Genomic DNA, 21,887 nt, shown 5'->3' on the forward strand with positions numbered 1-21,887 from the left:
AAGGTCAACTCTACCTCTGTAGATATATGCAATCAAAAAAAGAATGCAAAAAAAAAAGAAAAAAGGAATGCACTGTGAAGGGAGAGACTCTTTCCCACCTTTTTTTTTTTTCTCTGTTGTTTGTTTGTTTCGTTTTTTTGTTTTTGTTTTGTTTTTTTCTCGCTATGACATATTCCCACCCTCTTCACAACGGCAGCCACATCCATAAACAGGACACTTGCAATGAGTCTCAAACCATCTCTGCAAGTGATCCGCATGGCCACCGTGAAGACATGCGGTACACCACGCAAAACTCTCTCGTGCACAAAGTTGTCTAGTGTATACAAGCTCTGAACAGACTGTACAACGACGTTCATCTGTTGCCACTAATAAATGTAATAATGGGTTTAACTCTGGTTCAGTATGTTTTTCTTCTTCATCATCTTCTTCTCCTCTCTGGGAAAGGGTAGGATACTCTTCCTTCTCCTGTATTTGTTGTTGTTGTTGTTGTTGGAGTGTGGGTGAGGTAAAAGGGATTGTATGGGTTCCATGTAATTGCTGACATGCTAAATCAAACATTGTACGCTTAACAAACTCCTGTTCATTATCAAGGAATCTACGGTAGGCATCCGCCCACAATTTCCAAGAATAAGAAGCCATATATGGGTAATTTCTTATATTACTATTGGAATTGGTATTCCCCTCTACATCATAAACACCAAATGTAGGATAGATTCCTTTTGAGGATACCACTTTTGAATCCAAAAATGTATTTGGGTTTACAATAGGATGTGTTTGTGGTACAATCCGAACAAAGAGACATGCAGCTAATTGAAAATCCCCCGTACAATCTACAATTGTTTGCATAAGTGGACATGTTGACTCATTAATACCTTCTAGTAGTAGTTGTTGTACCATATTACATTCCCGTCGGAAAGTATTTCGAAGTAGAGAAACCAACGTTGGTGTATCGTATTCAAGAAGAACAGCAATAGCCAGACGATCCCAAAAGGGAAGAGCCGTATTTGTATATATATTCATACGATTATCTTCACAGAGAAAGGCGACACGAAGCCATGGACTCAGTGGTCGTATGAAATTCTCTCGTACTTCTACTGTACAATCCCGTAAAGCGGAAGAACTCCCATCGTGTTGAGAGAGAAATCCCGCCATCACAAGATAAATAGGATTTAATTGTTGATAATGCTGTAGAAGTGCCACTGCACGTGATCGTCTATTGTAGAGTACTTCCACAGCTACTGCCCGCTCTATCATATCACAGTTCATCTCACTTCCACCACCACTACTACTACTACGTGGAATAGACTCTTGTGAGGGGAGCCAATCTAAGAGATGAAGTAATAAAAGTCGTCGAGAGTCATTCCGTGAGGTTGAGGAGCGACAGACAACTGCGGAATTGTGTGGTAATAATTTGAGATCCACTAACTGTGCTGCACTTGGGGCATTTTCAAGAGAGAGAAGATCCACTATACTCGGTACAGGACCACTGCTATTCACTAAACCCACCTTCTCCATAATGAAAATGTATGTAAATAATACTTGCAGATCGGCCTCTGAGGGATCATTCAACATTTGCAGCGCCTGTACGTTTGTGGCTGCAGGAACTCCAAAACCGGCTGCCAGTCGTCGCTTCATTCGTCTTTCCATATCCATCGTATCATCCGATAATGTAGTAGTAGTATTATTATTACTAGTAATAGAAGTAGTATTATTATTATTAGTAGTAGTAGTGGTAGGAACGAGAAAGACGGATGAACAGAAACCGAGTGCAAAACACCCTGGACGTAAAGTAGTAACTGTTGCATCGGCATCTACCGGTATGGAGGCAACTTCACCCGCGCAGTTAACACCAACAATACGTGAAAAAGGTCCCGCACCCAAACTAACAGCATCACGGTCAGTAGCATTACATGCATGAACCCCATTTTCCATCACCTCTACCTTCGCAGCATTAGCACTAGTACTAGAAATACTACTAGTAGAATGTGCATGAGTCCCATTTTTACACGTATGACGCCCTTTATTACAAAGGGAGGTAGAAAGTAACATACGTTCTGCTAAAACATTCTCTCGTGTTACTACGATATTGCCACCACGCCGTCCAGATGAAACCGAAATAGAGTTACGGGTATTACTACTATTAGTAGTAGTAACAGTAGTAGTAGTAATAGTAGTAGTATTTTTTTTGTTGTCATGACTATTTTTTCTGGTAACATTATTAGTAGAAGATGATGATGATGATGATAATGGTACCAAATCCGGTAGTGTATGTGTAGCAGCAGAAATAAACTCTACATTCACCAGTGAGTGTAATGGTAGAAGTAATTCACGTTCGCGAGTATATGTATATAAGGAATGTGGAGCTGGAATTCCCACACCACCACCACCACCACCTGCTGTTCCCACCGCTCCAACAGATACTGTAGATGCAGGAGTTGAAAACAATGCGGGTGATATGGGATCTACTCCAGCTGTTGTGATCAATGTTGAAGTGCAAATGGCTTCTCGTGGTGTTGTTTCCATTTCTTCTTCTGTTATCTTTGCGAGATGCAGTACATGTACAATACCCTCCTTCACATTACAAATCGCAATCTGTAGATCAAAACTAAACTTCCATGAACAACTATAATAGGCCCCATGACGTGGAGTTGCCTCTAATATACGTCGCTCTGCTGCTGGGCGAAGTACATTACTTTCTGTACATTCCAATACATGCAAGACACATGCATCTGGTGTGATATCGGCAATAGCGGAACGGCCAAAGGAGAGACAACCCACAAATGGTAAGAATGGATGGCAGGCGAGAAAGCCACACCCCACACGCGGTAAACACCAGAGAGGAGATTCCGGTTGTTCCGTTGAGAAGATATACACAGCACGCTCAGCACCAGCTACCACATATCCATTCGCTGGGAACCAATCACTTGTTAAGAAAGCCCCTGTTTCAGGAAAATTACATACGAGATGAAGACGAACACGAATACCATCACCATCTCCATTTTCATATATTTTCTGTGCAGCATCATATCGATGAAACCCGCTGTGTAAACAAATAGTACGGGGAAATGCATGACTATCTGTAAGAGTTGTTACTAAGTTTTCAGATAGAATAGGTATGGCGCCACTATTTGTTCTCTCTGATGGGTTTTTCGTACTGGATGGAATATTTTCTGTTGTCGGGGCTGATGTCCCTTTAGCTGCAAGTTCCTCCTGTTTAGCTGCACTAATAGTAACATGATACCACTCCACACGACCTGAGTTAAATCCAACAAACACAATTGGTTTATCACGCATCCAAGTTACTGTTCCAACACTACGGTCCATCTCAGTAGATTGCCTTTGGGAGGCAGAAGGAAGTGAACCACCACTTCCCACTGTAGATGCGAGTGGGTTAAACAGTGGGGAGGAAGGTTGGACATTCACCTTCAACCCCACACCAGGCATCGCATAACTATTATTATTATTATTATTATTATTATTATTATTATTATTATTATTATTATTATTATTATTATTAGTGGTAGTAGTAGTTGTTGTTGTTGTGCTATTAGTAGTAGTGGTAGTAGTATTTGTAGTAGTAAAAGAACGAACAGTAGTGGCGTCGTTAGAGAGATTCCGCAGTGAGGCAGGGCTCCTATTAGGAGCATATAATACGGCATGTGTAGACATCACCAACACTGCCATCACACCGCTGCTGGATCCCACAAAAGCCAAATCACATCCATACAATGATCGATTTGCCATACTAAAGCACTCTGGGGCTCTGCCAGAGTCATGCGGTAGAGTTACCACACTTTGAACTTTCATCTCTGTAAAACACTCCTTATCACACGTGGTATGATGTTTATTATCCACTGTACTCTTCTGTTTGGCACATTCTACGGTAAAATAAATGAGGGTGTGTCCTAACAGTAATCCAAACCCATTATGACTGTCTGGTTGGCAGGAGAAGTACTTCATTCGATACTTCCAACCACAACAGTTCACGTCTTTCTTCAATAAATCTATATTATATATATATATATATATATATATATATATACCTTCTTCTCCTTGTTGTGCACTATCGCTTACGCCTTTTTTTTTTTTTTTTAGATTAGAATTATCATGACAATGAGAAATAAGAAAAGAAAATAAACTCATACAAATTATGAAACCAAAACAAGAAATAAAAAAGAAGGAAATGTACACGAAAAGTCCAAGAAGTGCCGTTTCACATACGACACATCTAAACAACGAAAAAAGAAAAAAAAAAAAAGAAATGATGAAAGAAAATAATAATAATAATAATAATAATAATAATAATAATAATAATAATAAAGAAGCAAATGATAAAAATAAATAAAATAAAGCAAAGAAACAAACAAACAAAGAAAAAAAAAAAAAAACACACACACACAGAGTGTCCTTGTTATGGACTTTTCCTCAATGTCGGCAGTACTGGATGTTGCGGAAAGGAAGAGTGACAACAGTGGCATGGACAGTCTTCTGCAGGACAGGCACTATGCTTTGCAAACCAATCACGTAGATGCGATAAGTGTCCCCCATGCAAACACACCGTACACCAAGTAAAGCACATATCAAGAGCATAATCACAGGCATGTGTAAACATTTGTTCTCCACACACTGTACACATGGGAGTGTAACAGGCACGACAAACTTCAGGCACTTGTGGACTGCATCCTATCATCACAGGATCAGAAAGTGTAGTTGTTCCTGTTGCTGCTGCTGCTGCCGTTGTTAATATGGTGGTTGTTGCTGTTGTTGTTGTTGTTCCTTGTTTGGGTGGACCTGTTAAAACGGGTTTTCCACATTTGCATCTAAGCTCCAGACTTCTTTTTCCCGATCGTTTTTGTTTTACTTTCGCCTCCGCCACGACGGCTGGTGCTCCCCCGGCGAGTCCACCCAATGGACTCACAAATGGACCAACAGGGCGTCTATCAAAGGCATCACATCCAGCAAGTGTTGACTGTAATGAAGTAGCAGCAGCACCACTGTTGTTACTGTTGTTATTGTTATTATTGTTGTTACTATTGCTGCTATTATTATTATTGATGATGTTTCCATATCCCATTGAATATATACTCTGATCCGTACGTAGTTCTCGTATTTTAATACAGCTAAGATCATGTTGACTACGGAGAATGGCATGTCCTTCCGCATTCAGTTGAGTACGATAGGCATCATTCCAACATACCCACGCCGTACAGTTTGGTGATCCATAGAGGGCTACATAAACCACAGGTGTCTGAACATCACCGGTTTCATCTACATATCTCTGCAGAGAAGTGCAATTGCGGTCCAATCCCTCTACGGCTGCTGCTAAAAGGAGTGAACAACCACCTAAACTAACTGGAGAGAATTGTTCTTGGGTCATCTCATGTAATACCTCAATAAGAGCGAGATGGGCATCCTCCTCATCCTCATTGTTTAGATTTGGTGGTAAAAGCATTAAGGTCGCAAACGCTATTCGGTCCGATAGTGGGAGATAAGGAAAGCGTTGTGTAAAGAATGCAAGATATTCACGACGCTTCTGAAGTGGAAGTTTATATATCCAACTACAACAGTTGCTATTATCACTGTTGTTACTATTGCTGTTATTATTATTATTATTATCATTATTATTATTATCATTATTATTTGCATTGTCAGTGAATTCCACTTCATCTCTATCATGAGATGCCAAAGAAACAGAAACAGCCGCAACAGAGGCAGCAGCAGTAGAAGTAGTAGTAGAAGAAGGAGTGATGTTATTTTGCATCTCTACCGCAAAGGTCAGACAGAGACTCATCCAAAAACTACAGCTAGAGGTCATATGTGAAGTAGAATTAGAAGCCGCCAAAGCCCCAATAAGAATATTACGGCTATTATTATCTTGTATAGCTGCCGCAGAGAGGGCCACAGCCACACTTGGGTAAAGTGGATGGAAGTTACTATAATGTGAAAGTAACGTCGCTGCCTCTTTTAACCGGCCCATACAAACAAGAATAGCCACTCGTCTTTCCACCGCCTCATTAGATGAAGCCATAGCAATACAATCACATCGTTCAAGTGCTAGTGAAAGTGAAATAGGAATATCATATTGATAAGAAGGTGTTAATGGGAATGTCATATCCATATGATCATCTAAACTCCCGTGTGACCATGATTGTGGAGATGTCATTCTTTCCTTCTCACGACGTTGTTGTGTTGGTGATAAACAATTACGAGGAAACTTCACAGCATCATTTAAATCTCTACCTGGTATTGTTGTTGTTGTTGTTTTTGTTCTTGTTGTTGCGGATAACATCATATGTTCCTCCTGCTGATCTATCCACCATCCCATTGCCGCAAGAATAAGTTTACGACACTGCATTGATGATGATGATGATGTTTGTTGTTGAGAAACAGTTGCGTTATTATTATTACTATTCGTAGCCGTACTGCGGCCCATTCCCATTCGTTCCCGTTGTAGTAAATCCAACATTCCAGGAATAACCTCTGATGTTGGTAAGACTACCTTATCTGGGTAAAGGTGACGTCGAACATACCATCCATAGCGAAATAACATATATGCCTCACGATCTTTTCCTTCTCGTAATAAAACAGAGAGAACTTGATGTGAAGATGCCAAGAATCCTGCCTGAAGACGATCTAAACAGTATAATGTACGATCTACATTCATAATCGATAATACTCCTTCTTGTGTAGAAGAAGAAGATATAGTATGATTATATGTATTGGTAATGGAAGTACCCATTCCCATATTACTATTCTTTTTTCCTGGAATTTGTATAGAGTTAGAGCCAACACCTCTATTCCCACTCTGTTCTACTTCACTACTTCCATCAAAGACATCATGACCACTCATACTATCCATACTATTATTATTAGGACTCTTCACATCTGTATCCCCAGAAATTCTTTCTAATTTCTGCAAGTTGGTTTCTTGTTTATTATATTTGTAAAGGAATATGTCAGGTCCCAAACTACACAATGGTACATCATTAATTATCACCGCTGTGGCACCTCTGAGGGTAAAAACTTGTGAATATAATTCCCCTGTCTTTGAATTTAATAAAATAATAAAAGGGAGATCTGTACAACCTCCAACTTCTACACATCGTGAAACAGACATACTAGTTCCACCATCATTCTGTAGTTTTCCTCCATTAAAAACTCTTGGACTACGGTTTACTTTATCATTATTAAGAAATCGTGAGAAAGAGAGACTATCTGCTAACCAAGCCACACTCGCTGCTGGTACCCGTGTGTGTAGTCGACAACGTTCCTCTGATGGTTTTGTCACCCGTTTCTTTAGTGATAGTGATAGTGTGGTTGTATTTGTACTAGTGTTGGTAGTGGTAGTACCGGCGGATCGAATGGAGATCCCATCCTCATCCTCATCCTCATTTCCCTCTGAAGCTGCCCGTTCATTCATTTCATTTTCACTCTTCTCCTCTTCCACTTCTCTCTTATCTCCACGAGTGAGATCTGTAAAGACATGAACCCGCACTCCACCATTCCGTGTAGTTCCAATCACTGTATGTGGTCTTCGCGTACACCACGCCAGTGAAGTGTATCCGGCATGTGAGTGTACTCGACAAGAAACGGGTCTGGACGTCATGCGCAGATCCCACAACTGCACAACATCCCGTCGATTGTGACTTCCCACAGTAGCCACGTAATTCTGAGAATCATCACAGGCTAATAATTCCGCACAACATAATGTTGGGAGAGAGGCACTCACACCGGTGAGTTGATGCGGTGCGGCTACAGCGCCTGTTGGGGCACCAAGATAATGAATTCCACTCTCCGGTGAACGCATATCCATCACTTCTGCATAATATCCCACTCCATCCACTCGCTTGGCGGCCGTTACGGTTACTGGAGATCCGGCGACCCAATCTATTGCCGTTATTGTTCCCTGCAAAACCCGCTCTCGCTCTACATCTAAAACCATCGTGTTTCCATTCCACACCGCATGATTAGATGATAAGGAATACTCTCGTGATGATGATGAAGGGCCTAAATACGGTTGATTGGTATAACTATTATTATTATTATTATTATTATTATTATTATTATTACTATTATTATAGTAGTAGTTTCCCATCATATTAGAGGTGTGTTCGACGGTCGCCCCACTCAAGGAACAGGTGAGAGAACTTGTATAACTACAACTGCCCTTCTCTACATCCAACAACTGAACAACTCCATCACGGCGTCCCACTGCCAACACCGTTGCATTTTGTGGACTCCACGCCGAAGCCACTATTGTTGCATTGTAACTAGAGTGAGATTCCGTATTTCGCTGGGAACCACCATTGGAGAGTGGGTACAAGAGTGCGAAGGTTCCTTCTGTGCCAACATCGTGATGGGTGCCCATCCAAGCAGCCCCGGTACTATCAGAGAGAAAAAACCGCAAGGGTGAATCCCTACCACAACTCAGTGAGAGTGAAAGAGGCACACGCATCTGTGGTTTCCCTGTTGTTGCTGTTGTTGTTGTTGTGTCTGCTGTACGGAAGGCACCCACTCCACGTGATGATGTAGCAGCAGTACTCGTAGTAGTATTCATACTCGTACTAGTAGTAGTAGTAATAGTGGTATTATTATTATTATTATTTGTATTTGTAGTTGCTGTTGGATGAGGTATAGTAGTATTTGTATTATTTGTATTTGTACAAAGTAGTGGAATAGGAATAACAGATGATGGTTGAATAGGAAAACCCCAACGTCGTCTTGCTGCTATAATATTTATACCAGAAAAAGATGGAGTGGCACCATACAAAGAAGAAGATGTATGATCTATAGTAGAAGCATTCGTTAGGGAAGTTGGACAATGTAAATACGGCCTCGCGACTGGACTAGTTAAATCCATAGTTGAGAAGAGAGTCGATTGTTCTTCATGTTGTAAGAGTGCAGAGTTAGAGAGTCGGTAGATGTGAACATGTTCATGTGTGGCGGTTGCAAAGACCCCAGTCTCACCAGGCTGTTTACACAAAAGCATTATTTATCAATACTCACACTTTAACTAGATAGATATAAAAATAGATATATAGATAAAAAGAGAGAAGAAAAAAAAAAAAAAAAGAAAAGAATCCTTGCTGGGGAATAAAAGTTCTTCTTCTCACTCTTCTTCTTTTTCTTCTTATGGTTAGAGACTTCTATGTGGCTGTGCTATTCCTCCTGTAGAGGATCTCTCCTCCTCTCCTCCACTCATTACGAGAGAAAAAGTAAAAAAAAAAGAAAAGAAAAGAAAAAAGGGGGAAAAGAACAGTAAAAAAAGATCAACAAGTGAGGATGAAGTAATAATCGTTATTAGCAATAAGTGTAATAGAAACACTCAAAATGACTGAATGTAAAAAAAAAAGAGAAAAACAATAAAAGGAATTGATTTGACTATCAACTAAGGAGAAGAAACATCTGAACAGACAGACAAAGAGGCAAACACACACACAGAGAGAAAGAGACAAACTTTTTTTACTTCAGAGATTTTTATTTTATTTATTTTTTTTTTTCATTTATTTATTTTTTCGTTCCTTCTGACGTTCATTCCGCATCACTCACACTTCTTCCCTCCTCAGACTCCCAAACAAATATAAACACACAGAGGCTTACACACATGTATATATATATATATACTATCCTGTAAACACAATAAAAACATATAAAGAAAAGAAAAAAAAAGCAAAAAAAAAAACAGAAAGAAAAGCAAATAGAGACAAAGCACGAGTATTCATGTATTCTCCCCACTCCTGTTACCCCACACCACTACTTTTTCCTACTACCATCATCATCATCACTATCACTATCACCAGTAACAACAAGAACACACAACAAGAACAACAAAGGGGCCAATACAGGGAAAAACAAACAAACAAACGGATAAATAAACAGAGATTGAGATACACTGAAGAAGACGCATACATAGAAAAGAAAAGAAAAACAAAGAATATGAAGTAGATCTTTGAGAATATATATATATATATATATATATATATATTCCTTTTGATGGGGTCATTCTTCTTCTTCTTCTTCCTCTTCTATTTTCAGTTCCACTTTGTGGATAGTTTTCGTTTGTTAATTTGGTGGTGTCCTTCCATCCCATAATAAATCAAATCGAAAAATCCATACATGCATACATAGATACATACTCTCTTATAAGAGTACATATATGTGGATAAGTAAATGGATATCTACATACATACATACATACATACATACATACATACCGCACACATATACAGATTAGAGGTATGTTGTATCTATTCCAACGTTCACTTTACCCATTACCCTCATTCCCCTATTATATCTACTTTTTCTCCCCTTTTTATCCACTGTAATACCCATTTTCTTTCTCTTTTATTCTACTTTATTTTTTGTTTTCTTCTCTTGTTCTTCTCTCTTCTTTTTTTTTTCTTCATTTCATTTCATTTCATTTCCTCGTTCGTCTTCCACCCGTTCTCTTTTTCGTTGGCATCTCTTCACAGCGAGAAAAAACTCTTAACTTTTTCACTGGTCCACACTACAAGAAAGATATATTATATTCTTATCTACACAAAACACGTTTGTGTACTTCTTCAGTCTATCTATCTATGTATGTATGTACGTTTTGTGTGTTTCCCTGTAGCCACAGGAGACGTATAAATTATACTTCTCTGTTTTCTTCTGTTATTTTTTTTCTTCTCACATTGTATTGTTCATCTCAACCCCCCCAAAAGAAAAAAAAAAACACATGGGTATACACACATAGATACTCAAGATGAAAGAAAAACAAACTCAAAATAACAACAATGATAATAATAATAAAAACATGAACGAACTATATTTCGGAATGAGGACATGCACTGTAAAACAAGCAATGGATAAATAAATAATAAAAGAACATAACAACTTTGGGGGGACAATAGTGAAAATAATAAATAAATAATAAACAATAAATAATAATAAATCTACACATTTGTCCATCCGTCATTGTCCATAGATGATGACTCACTCTTGTGAGATGGATGATCACTCATCGACTCCACTCGCTGAGGTTCTTCTTCTGGCAATACCTCTTTATCTGCCCCGTCCACTTCACTCTTTTGATTATTCTTATTATTATCATTATTACTGTTATTATTATTATTATCTGCCTTGTCTGTACTCTTCGCAGCCTCTCCTTCTTCTTTTTGTGGAGATCCTCCCTTGGCCGTCTCTGACGGTAGTTGTGAGTCCACAGCCTTCGTAGACTTCTTCTTTCCTTCTCCCTTATCAGGCGAGGAGGATGAGGATAACAACTGTGAAGAAGTTTGGGCCGCTGCCGCCTCCAATCGCTGTATATATTCCTCCGCAATTCCACATTCACGCGCGGCTGTCAATACAGCCGTTACTCGCCGCCGTGCGGTGCTGAGTTCCTCCTGCAATTCACTCACAAGAGACTCCAGTAAAGTAATTTTCTTTTCCTGTTCTCGCCACTCCGTCTCTGTTCGCCCGCTGTTATTTCCCTTCGCATCTCCTCTCAAACCACCAGCCCCACCACTGTTACGATTGCCTGCAGCGTCCATTCCATTATTATCATTATTATTATTATCATTATTATCATCCTCATCATCCCAACCCACCAATTCGTCTGTTGCCTCTATGAGTCGCTCGGCGAAACTCTTCTTTTTCTTTGCAGGTTCATCCTTAGATGAGTGACTTGCTGCAGTAGTGGGATTCGCTGCAGATAGTGCTTCTGCGGCGGCGGCTTGTTCTTCTTCCCGCTTTCGACGTTCACGGTTTGTGTGAAGACGCAGTTGAGAAAGACGGAAAAAGTAACGATCAAAGAACACATCTTCTGTAATGCGTTTCGATTCTGGAAGTGGTTCCGTGCCTTTCATTGGACTCTTCACACTGCTGCTGCTGTTAGTGCTGTTGTTATTATTATCATTATCATTATTATTATTATTACTGCTGCTGCTGGCTTCACCTGATACTTTACTTGCTTCTTCCTGTTCTCCGGTTTCACTTCTCTGTTTCCGCAGTGATGGGCCGCCCTGCTGGACAAAGGCCATAAACTTCTCACACACCACCGGGTTCTCATCCAGCAATCGCTGTCGATATACAATCGCCGTCTCATCACTACTACTCGCAGACTTCTCTGTGGAATCCTGTTGATGTATGTTGGCGGAGCTGTACACACTGCGGCGTGCCCACTCTTCAAATAATTTCTTCTCCTCTTCATCCCGCAGCTCGGCGAGATACACCGCATCATCCCGCTGGAGTTTATGAATAGCGGCCTCATCGAGTGGACACTCCTGTGCGAGGAGGGAGTCCTCATCACCGGCAAAGTAAATATTGCCGCCATTCTCTCCACCAGCGACTTCTGCGGCCAGTCGAGTGACCATGTTGGCAAGACTCTTTGTGTCCTCCACCAGACTGTTGGTGAAGTCTCCAAGGTCTTTGGTAATGTTTTCAAACCACATTATCTTTCCCTCTTTTGTTTTCTTTCTTATTTTTCTTCTTTTTTCCTTTTCTTCTTTTTCTTCGTTGATTTTCTGTTTTTGTAGGCAAAGGAATGTATGTACACTAGTGCACCTTGTCGTTGTTTTGTTGCTGTGTTTTCTATCGGGTTTTGCAGATTGACTGCTTTTTCTTCTTTAATTCCATTTTTTTTTTTAGATTAAAAAAAAAAAAGAAAAAAGAAATCATTATATAAACCAGATAGTAGAATAATGTGATGAAAGCAAGGCGTAATAATAACATACTAACATTAAAGCAATGACAGAAAAGTATACACAAAGTAAGCTGATGAACTGAAATTATCAGCAATAGGATCTCTCTCTCTCTCTCCTCTCGTTGATTCTTTTTTTTTTATCGTTTCTTTGCTTTTGTTTTCTCTCTCTCTTTCTTTTCCAATTGCAGTCACTCAGTAGGCATCTACTTTATTGTTTCTACCTATATATATATATATATATATATATATATATATATATACCTTCTCCAATTAATATATTTTCCTGTACTTCCCCCATACTTGTACAGAAGAGTCCATATACACTCTCTGTGTTAATATATATATTTTATTATGCTTTAACACCCACTCACTCATACACTCAACTCCTCACATTCTGCAATTACGAGAGATATGTATATGTGGTTCCCCCACTTCTCTCCAGAAACCCACGTTCAATGAGACGTTCCACCACTTTCTTCATCACAGGCATCGCAACAGTGAAGCGTACAAGTGTTGGAATCGTTGTAAAGAGATCCTCATGACTCACACGGTGATTCTCTTTCATAAAACGTACAATAGCGGCTTCAATCACATGTGAACGATCAGCCATTACGGCATCAGCACTGCGTCTGGGACCATTATCTAATCCATCTGCTCCTGTTCCTGTATCCCCACCGCGTTGTCTCAATCCATAGAGAGGAATACGACAACGCATATTACTCATAGAGAAATCCTCATTAAACTGCAATCGATCCTCTGCAGCGAGTGGAGGAACAATTGATGTGTTCTCCTGTGAAGAGTTTGTATTAGCGGATTCACGCAAGACAAGACGAAACTTTGGATGACACAATCCAAGCAGAGAACTCACCACATCTGGAAGAGAAATATCCAAAGCAAGTCGTTCACATAATACCCCTACCGTTACCGAAGATGTTTGACCTTGTCCTCCTCTTTCTATTAATTCCTGTAAGGCAAGTAAGATAGCAGCTTGTAAAAGTGTACCTGTTAATTGTCTACGAACTTTACCAAGTGCACACTTTACCACTGCAGAGGAGAGTTGATGTTGCCATATGAGTCGACGATCAGAGAAGCAATGGCGATAGAAGTTCTGTACATCTCTGGTAAGAGCACGAAGGGGTTGAGGTAATTTAATTTCTAATGGAGTTTGTTTTGGCCAGTGATTATCTGTGAGAATGTGTAATTTCACATCTACACTAGCGAGAGCCGTGGTAAGAATAGCAGCAGACTCTTCATCATCTCTTTCCTCATTCTCATCATTTTCTTCTTTTTCTTTTTCTTCTTCTTCTTCTGTATTATCATTCCTTCTCTTTCTCTTCCTATCCATTTGTTGTTGTTGTTTCGCCTTTTCATTTTCTACTTCTGCTGCTTCTTCTTCTTCATTATCAATTTCCATCCGTGGTGGCCACGGCTGCGGTTCCCCTGCAATTCTTTCCGTTGCCCACGATTGGTAACGTTCATTCAACACCAGTGATGTCTTCACATCATTAATCATTCCCTCAAACTTAGATGTATCGGCACCGCATGTTTCTTTTAGACATTGAATGAAACTCTCTTCAATATCAATGCGAGGTGTACGTTGATAGTGAAGTAGACGCCGTGCAAGATCTACCCAGTAAAAAGATTCAAATATTTCTTTAGATGGAAATAAAGAATAAATACGCCCAATGTATTTTAAACGAGTATCATAACTACCAGTATCCCCCACAGAAGAGACTCCTGCAGATGAAGAAGAAACGGTTTGTGTAGGCAATTGAGAAGTTAATGTAGAATGTGTATTCGCATTCCCAGTAAGATGAGAAGAAGAAGAAGTTGTAATAACATGTGAACTCTTCTCCTCATCATTATTGTTGTTTGCAGACGGTACATTTTCACATTCTCGAATAGTCCAATCTAAATATCGTGCGAGTTGTTCTGCAAATTCTGTTTGATTTTCTTGTAATGCCTCTGCCAATGCATCTCGCAGTTGTACAGAAAAAAACACCGAGTCCTCTGCAAATCCCTTTTCAATCACACACTCTCCACGGCACATAAGAGCAATCATAGACTTCACAGCATTATACTCTTCTCCCTCTACTCGACGTATTGTTGTTGTTGATGTTGATGTGAGTTGCCGCATAATTGCAGCACCTTCTCTTAACATATATTGTCGAAATACCGCCCCACACTGTTTTCCAAGCCGTACATATTTCCCCATCGCGAGTAGTTTCCATGCAAGTGAAAAACATGTGTAGTTGGATGTCTGCACAAGTTGGGCAAAATCCCGTTCAAGGAAACCCACACCGTGTTCCACAAGCAATGAAGTCTGTGCGGCTTCCTCTAATCGTGGAAGAGAGGCCTCCGCAATACAACCCGCCTGTACACGTTCTCGTTCCTCCGCTAAATAACGTTCCACCTGCGGGTAAAAGACAGTGGCGGTAATATTCTCTTCCCACATGTGATGAACAACAGAAGTGTAGAATTGAGAAGCCACATTTATAATCTCTGGTTCTAAACGTAAAAAGTAAACTTGAATACAGAGACAGAGATTTGTGAAGAGACACATTTCACGGCGAGTCTCACTTGTATGTACAAAGTCTTGACGTAAATACTCCAAATATCCCACTTGAGCTCGTTGTAATAACCATGGATGTTGTAATATCGCCTCTTTCAGAAGTTCAATTGCAAGTCCTTCAATAGAACGAACAGCACGTGCTCTGTGAATATACCAACGATCAAGAAATACCCAAACTTCCTGTAATTCTAATACAGTGAGACGATAATGACCCCAGGCATGAGCAAGATGTAAAAAGGTAATTAATTCCCTCTTTACATCCGTAGAATCATCACTAGTACTAACGGAAATAGAATCAGAAGCAGAAGCCACTATTTGTATAATATGATCTACATATCTTTTAAGGCATTCTTGAAGTTTATCAAAAAGATCGGACGCTTTACCTAATTCCACAAGTGTTCGTACACTCCTACAAGTGGCATCCGCCGAGTACCCATGATTTTGAATATAAACTGGTGGGGAATGTAATGAACTTGAAGACGATGATGATGATGTCATTCTTTTTGAAGAAGAAGATATAAATGAAATCAACGGCATTAATAATGAGAAGGATTCATCAAATGGTGGTGTAGTAATAGCAGTGACAGCCTCTGTACGTGCAGCAGCTCGTGTGAGTACGACATCCAACATATGAACAGCCGTTCTCCATGCTTCTTCTCTTACTCGGTTGCATGCCTGTTGATGTCGTGCGGGATCATGATCGAGTAGATGAACTGTTACTGGTGGCTTTGCGTGAACGAGTTCTTCACTGCTGTTCACAATAGTTGGCTGCCAATCGTAGAGGGTGCGGGTGGCCATTTTACTTATTTACAAGTAAGTATGGATTAATACAGAGAATAGGTTACCTTGATTACTATGGGATGTTGTTGTTTTTTTTTTTTTTTATCAGCTGGTAACGATCTCGAACAGCTCTATCTGTATATATATATATATATATATATATATATATGCTCGAAAGAATGAAAAAAGAAAAAAAAGAAAAGAAAAGAAACTTCTATGCCAGTAATTAATAAGAAAGAGCATGAAATAAATTATTTCACAAAAAAGAAAACAAAAAAACATGAAACAATGAAGAAGTGTACTAGATACCCAGTATAGAGCAATAATAAAAATAAGAGGAAAAAGAATATATATATATATATATATTCAATGATTTCCACATATAGGGGGACACGCGAAAACACCCCACTTTTTTTTTTTCTTTCACTCGTTCACGACAACCCTTCCTCTCCCTTCTCTCTTCTCTCCATATATATATATATATAGACTCCTGATTCTCTTCTTCACTCATTCTGAAAGCAGTTGCTAGGAAAACAAAAAAAAAAAAAAACGTGTCTGCAAAAGAGGAGGAAATACTGAAAGAAAGAAAGAAAGGGCCCAAGAAAGGGTGATATGCCTCAACTTGGACGAATGTACACACACACACAGACAAAAAAAAAAAAAAGCAACTACAAAAAAAAAAGGGGGCAAAGCTAAAGAAGGGATTTAATATCAAATTGGAAAAATATAAAAGAAACGGGATGAAGGGAAAAAAAAAGAAAATAAAGGACATTCTCTTCTTTACTTCCTGGTGATCACTTCTTTTTTCCAAAAAATAAAAAGAAGAGTACATTATCCTCATTTCGCCCTTTTCGTTTGCCATCCTTTTTTCTTTTTTGTGTGATCTTATCATAATTGTCCTCTTCTTGTTGCTCTTGTCTTTTTTTTTTTGTTTAGTACACCTCTTTTCGTTCTTTCTCTCTCCCTTTATCTATCTATCTACATTCCCCTCACACCCATCCTTCTTTTCTTTTTTCTTTTCTTTTCTTTTTCCCCCACTTCTTTTACCAAAAACCACCTTGTTTGTGATTTCTCATGCTTCTAGATAACTACGAAGTATCATCTCATACGATTGTGCATCTTCCTCTGGTCGTTCCTTACGCATAGCGCCAATAATCACTGGCATATCATCCTCCACAGAAAAGATACTATCTGCGAGGAAAAGCAAAACATGAAAGTCTGCGAGTTTCTCCAACATTGTGGCATTCCGTCTCTTTGGGTCTTCCATGTAATTCCGCAGGTTTGCCATTGTGGGAGGTTCCATTCCTGGACGTGATATCCGCATGAAGAGATTGCGCACCACTGGGGACTCAAATTGCTGAACGGCGACGTAACTAGTGAACCAACGCGTGTCGATCTCTTGACTTGGCGCCCGCGTCACAACGCGCATGTGCCCCTTTTCGTCCGTCTCCTGCTGCGCCACCTCCAGTGGAATGCTGCTGTACACATACTTCCCATCCGCCGGATCATCACTGCTGTTACTATTACTATTATTATTAGTATTACTATTATTATTAGTATTATTACTATTATTATTATTGGGATTGCTCTCGCTGAGTACACCAAGGCGGTAGAAGTGGACGGCCTGCGGGGATGTCTGCCAGGCCTGACATTCAATGCGGCCCGTGTCTATATTTGGACTCATCGTCAGTAACACACACTCATCTCCAAACCGTGATTGCTCCCGTGTACACAAGAGCATTTCCCGTGCACTTAACACCATATCTTCCACATTCCGTGCGGGATGTGTACAAACAGCACCCACTCGGCGAAGTCCCAACAACTGCGCCACTCGATCCACACGGTGAATGCGTGGATCTTTTTCAAAATGAAACGCCCGTGCATCTCCATGCTGTTCAGGTTCATAAATAGCATGTACCTCCACAGTAGCGAGAGCCTCATCATACGTACCGTAGAGAATCCCATAACGCTGCAGAGTCCAATCCAATTGCCGAACAAAACTTTGAAATAAATTTAATGCCACCGCATCGGCTCGAACGAGTTGTGTACGACTCGCCACCCAACGTACACGTGAGCGGTCAATGGCAGCCATTAACGCAGATGACTCCACCACATTAGATCGTATCATCTCTCCTCCAACAATGGTATGTCGTTCACGTTCATGAAAGACGCCGGTCTCTGGACACACCGGCTTTAAATACGGCGGTTCACCGCAGTCCGGGCACGGCTTTACATGCGGCTTCTCCGCAGCGCTTAGTTTCTTGTAGCGCTCAGCCCATTCACGACGCAGACTCTGTAGTGAAACCTCCTTCGACATGGATACAGATAAATATATATATATATAACTATATATATTTAATAAGAATGTGAGTTTGTAAGAATAAGTAGTAGTAGAGAGAGAGAGAGGGTTCCAGTTTTGCTTTGTTTTGTGTTTTCTTTTTTTCTTTTTTTCTTCTGTGTAAGAGACCAGACTGTTTCTCAGTCTATTCGTCTATCTTTTGTTCTTTGCCTTTCGGTACTATTTATATTTTTGATCACTGTGGATTTAAAAAAGAGTGAGAAGCGGGGGAAAAAAAAAGAAAAAGAAAGGAGTAAATCTATTTTTTTTTTTCTTTTGAAAGAGTGAAAGCAATTGGTCAATAAAGATACACTTCATCACATCTGCAGAAGAAAAGAAATGAAGAGTAAAATAATCACCGAATCAACACCAGCAGTAGTTAACCGTTGTGAGATAAAAACGAGCACCGAAAAGAGAAAAATAGAGGGAGAGAAAGAGAGCGAAAAAAGAAAAAAAGAAAAAAAAAACGAAACAGAGAGGTAACGGCCACCTCTTTCTCTCTCTGTGTCTCCGTTTCTCTTTCTTTCTTTCTTTCTTTTAATATGTTTCTTTTCTCACACATCGCCTCATTATAATTCATCCTTCTCTTTTTTTTTTGTTCGTTTTCTCTTCAAAATCTCAGATAGTGTTCCCCGCGTTGCTCAAAAGGCTCCGTACGGCCAAGCAATCGAAGAATGGTGCGGTACGCCTCTGTCATTACCAACATACGTGTTTTGAATGCCTCTCGTGGACGTTTTCTTTTCGCACGTGCGGTCTCTTGTTGTTTATTATTATTATGTTGTTTCTGAACAGAGAGCTGTTTCTGATGATTAGATTGTCCAAACTCAGTTCCACTCTTTCCCTCCACCTGTACTTTAATTAAGAAATCATCATCATCATCATCATCATTATCGATATCATCATTATCATCATCATCATCCATATCGCCCTTTCGTCTTCCCAATGTCCATTGTAAAATACGCTGTGGGATCAATACTCTTTCCTTCTCTCGTACATGAGATTGTAAATCACGCATATTACGAAAACCAAAGATACCCACACCTGTTCCAGAACCTTTTAACTCTATACCATCTTTTGTTTTCTCTGTTCCCTTTTTATTTCCTGTTGTTTCCTTATCAAGATGATCATTCGATCGTGCTAGACGTAGTTCCTCTCGTCTTTTATATTCCGCCTCCACTCGTTGCATCATGAAACGTACTTTATGTTCAATCCAATAAATATGATAAGTTGGTGGCCACGCCTCACAGACTTCATCTTCTAAAAGTAATTGTTCACAGAGATGCCGCATGGAACTCGTGGACTGTTGATCTTCTGTACAGGCAATCACCACATCATCTGTGAGGGATGGGGCAAAGAAAGGTTCCAACTCTTCTGGAGCAACAGTATAACGTGCAATGAAAAGAGCTAATGCACGTATAGTTCGACGTGGATGTCGTGCAAAGTGTAGAATGGCCTCACGATGGGTAAGTCCAAGATGATAAAATAAACCCATAGACATTAGAAAAGGACTGGCATTCCCTTCTTCATCTAACATACCAACATAGTGAACATGTTTTTCACAGTAGTGTAGTAAACTCTCTACACAGTGTTCATGCCGTTGGGATTCCCGTAAGAGTCCTACTCCATACTTTTGTTCTTGTTGTTCTTTTAATTGCCCATCAAATTCTTGAAGCCATTCTGGTGTAAGAGATTCTTGTAATGTTTTCCATAAATCTTCATCAAAATTCATGTGAGAACGTAGTAATTCTTTTTTTTGTAAAATCTCTAGTGGTTTGGTAATCGCATTTCTCCCAGAAGCTGTATATTTATTACGTAATCGCATAGAAAATGGTAAAGCTACAAAAGGATTTTTTAAACAAATAAGATACAACTCTGCCGCTGCCCGAGAATCTGTGATAAGTAGAATAAGACGTACGACTCCTTCATCATTATCCGCCTCTTCCACCTGTGAAGACTGCAGATTTAGAAAAAAGAGTTTATTTGGTGGAGGCAGTACAGAGGCACTGTTTATATTATTACTGCTGCTACTTAAATTAGGGTTGTCACCATAGGTTGCGTGAATCTTACAACGTACAGGAGACGTTAGAAGATTGTACAGTTCCGTCTGAAGTTTTAATAATACATCCGGTTGAAGAGGTTGGGGGTAATCTGCAGGTATTTCTAATATAAACTCTGGCCCACAGAAAAGATGCGGTTCGACCATTTTGATTCTATTTTTTTGTTTTTTTCTATTTTTTTTTTTTTTTTTCGTCCGCAATATATACAAATTCACACCCAGACACCTCTTTGAATCCGGGTCACCCCACCTCCTCCTCAGACAACTTAAGGAGAAGGAATATAAATAATGTATATATATGTGGAAAACCAAACAAAGAAAAGAAAAGAAAAAGAAGAGAACAAAACACATCATGAAGGAAAAAAAAAAAATGAATAAACCAACAAAATAATTTATCAAGAGAAAAAATATATATAGAGTCAAAGAATAAAAAACATATATATGGTCTTTATAGTGTAGCTAAAATTTTCACCGCCAACCGCTGTAGTCATTCCCCTCTGAAGTAAACAATGGAGCCGACACCAATACACAACGTCCAATTGCCGCCTGCAATTTTTCTCCCCGAAGATGTCCTTCGGAATCACAATTGTAAGTGAAAGGATTTGCAAGTAATTCCACAAGTCGTGGCAGTGTAAAAAAAGGCCATTGTTGGAGTTGAAGCTGTTCCACTATGTATGCATTCTCTTCAAGAAAAAGATCCATTTTGCTGGGTGTCTTTGCCGTTCCTGGTGCACTAACTTTCAATCCTCGATTATTCGCTGGTGTAGTAACATTATTATTACTATTTCTATTGTTACTATTGTCATTGTTGTTGTTGTTGTTGGTAGTGTTTTCAGCATTCTCCCCATATTTGGATGCAGCGAGCTCCAATACCTTTGTCACCATGCTCACAAGTAAAGGAAGTATAGACTTCTCCCAGAGAGAAACGTCACTGATATCACCTCCACACTGCTGATCTAACTGAGATTGCAGCATGGCCTTCTCACTTTCTGTGTATGGCAAACCCTCAGCAATTCCCACTATTGGAAATGCTGTTTTAACCTCACCCGTCACCTTGGATGGACTGCTTTTCGTGCTATCAGCCATCTTTCTTTTTATTTCCAGAGTGTCTATCTATATATTTATATATCTATATAGATCCAAGGGAATAAAAAGAAAAAAAAAAGAAGAATCCCCTTACCCGGTCTAATATATGTTTTTCTTTTCCACCTTGGGTGGTTAATTATCTGGTTTATAATCTCTCTTGAAAAGGCAGGGTACACCCCCAAACCTCGTGTGAGAATGATATAGAGAATAAGAGAGAAGGAGAAACCCATAAACGAAAGAAAATAATCAGCAAAGAGAAAAAAAAAAGAATATGTCTACTTATTCCTTGGGTATCTGTGTTTAAGCAGACATGTACTTGTGTGTACAAAAATGGGAAAATGGGAATAGATGGAGTGCAAAAAAAAAAAAAAAA

The 21,887-nt window shown here is 39.6% G+C and overlaps 7 protein-coding genes across 7 annotated transcripts; all 7 read right to left on the reverse strand.

Moving 5' to 3' along the window:
- Window positions 1–162: 162 nt before the first annotated feature.
- TM35_000331990 (uncharacterized protein) lies at window positions 163–3,960 on the reverse strand (the record flags this gene model as incomplete). The annotated part of the gene is made up of 1 exon (XM_029028955.1): window positions 163–3,960. The coding sequence occupies one exon, from the start codon at window positions 3,958–3,960 to the stop codon at window positions 163–165; it is 3,798 nt and encodes a 1,265-aa protein (XP_028879808.1).
- A 451-nt stretch (window positions 3,961–4,411) lies between these two features.
- On the reverse strand, window positions 4,412–8,989 carry TM35_000332000 (uncharacterized protein; the record flags this gene model as incomplete). The annotated part of the gene is made up of 1 exon (XM_029028956.1): window positions 4,412–8,989. One exon carries the CDS (start codon window positions 8,987–8,989, stop codon window positions 4,412–4,414), a length of 4,578 nt encoding a protein of 1,525 aa, XP_028879809.1.
- A 1,945-nt stretch (window positions 8,990–10,934) lies between these two features.
- On the reverse strand, window positions 10,935–12,431 carry TM35_000332010 (uncharacterized protein; the record flags this gene model as incomplete). Its single annotated transcript, XM_029028957.1, has 1 exon — window positions 10,935–12,431. The coding sequence occupies one exon, from the start codon at window positions 12,429–12,431 to the stop codon at window positions 10,935–10,937; it is 1,497 nt and encodes a 498-aa protein (XP_028879810.1).
- A 651-nt stretch (window positions 12,432–13,082) lies between these two features.
- TM35_000332020 (uncharacterized protein) lies at window positions 13,083–16,052 on the reverse strand (the record flags this gene model as incomplete). Its single annotated transcript, XM_029028958.1, has 1 exon — window positions 13,083–16,052. The coding sequence occupies one exon, from the start codon at window positions 16,050–16,052 to the stop codon at window positions 13,083–13,085; it is 2,970 nt and encodes a 989-aa protein (XP_028879811.1).
- A 1,054-nt stretch (window positions 16,053–17,106) lies between these two features.
- Window positions 17,107–18,351, reverse strand: TM35_000332030 (uncharacterized protein; the record flags this gene model as incomplete). The annotated part of the gene is made up of 1 exon (XM_029028959.1): window positions 17,107–18,351. The coding sequence occupies one exon, from the start codon at window positions 18,349–18,351 to the stop codon at window positions 17,107–17,109; it is 1,245 nt and encodes a 414-aa protein (XP_028879812.1).
- A 631-nt stretch (window positions 18,352–18,982) lies between these two features.
- On the reverse strand, window positions 18,983–20,575 carry TM35_000332040 (uncharacterized protein; the record flags this gene model as incomplete). The annotated part of the gene is made up of 1 exon (XM_029028960.1): window positions 18,983–20,575. The coding sequence occupies one exon, from the start codon at window positions 20,573–20,575 to the stop codon at window positions 18,983–18,985; it is 1,593 nt and encodes a 530-aa protein (XP_028879813.1).
- A 321-nt stretch (window positions 20,576–20,896) lies between these two features.
- On the reverse strand, window positions 20,897–21,514 carry TM35_000332050 (uncharacterized protein; the record flags this gene model as incomplete). The annotated part of the gene is made up of 1 exon (XM_029028961.1): window positions 20,897–21,514. The coding sequence occupies one exon, from the start codon at window positions 21,512–21,514 to the stop codon at window positions 20,897–20,899; it is 618 nt and encodes a 205-aa protein (XP_028879814.1).
- Between the last annotated feature and the right edge of the window lie 373 nt (window positions 21,515–21,887).

Source organism: Trypanosoma theileri, assembly GCF_002087225.1.
Source record: "Trypanosoma theileri isolate Edinburgh chromosome Unknown TM35_Tth_33_V1, whole genome shotgun sequence".
Classification (NCBI taxonomy): Eukaryota; Euglenozoa; class Kinetoplastea; order Trypanosomatida; family Trypanosomatidae; genus Trypanosoma; species Trypanosoma theileri.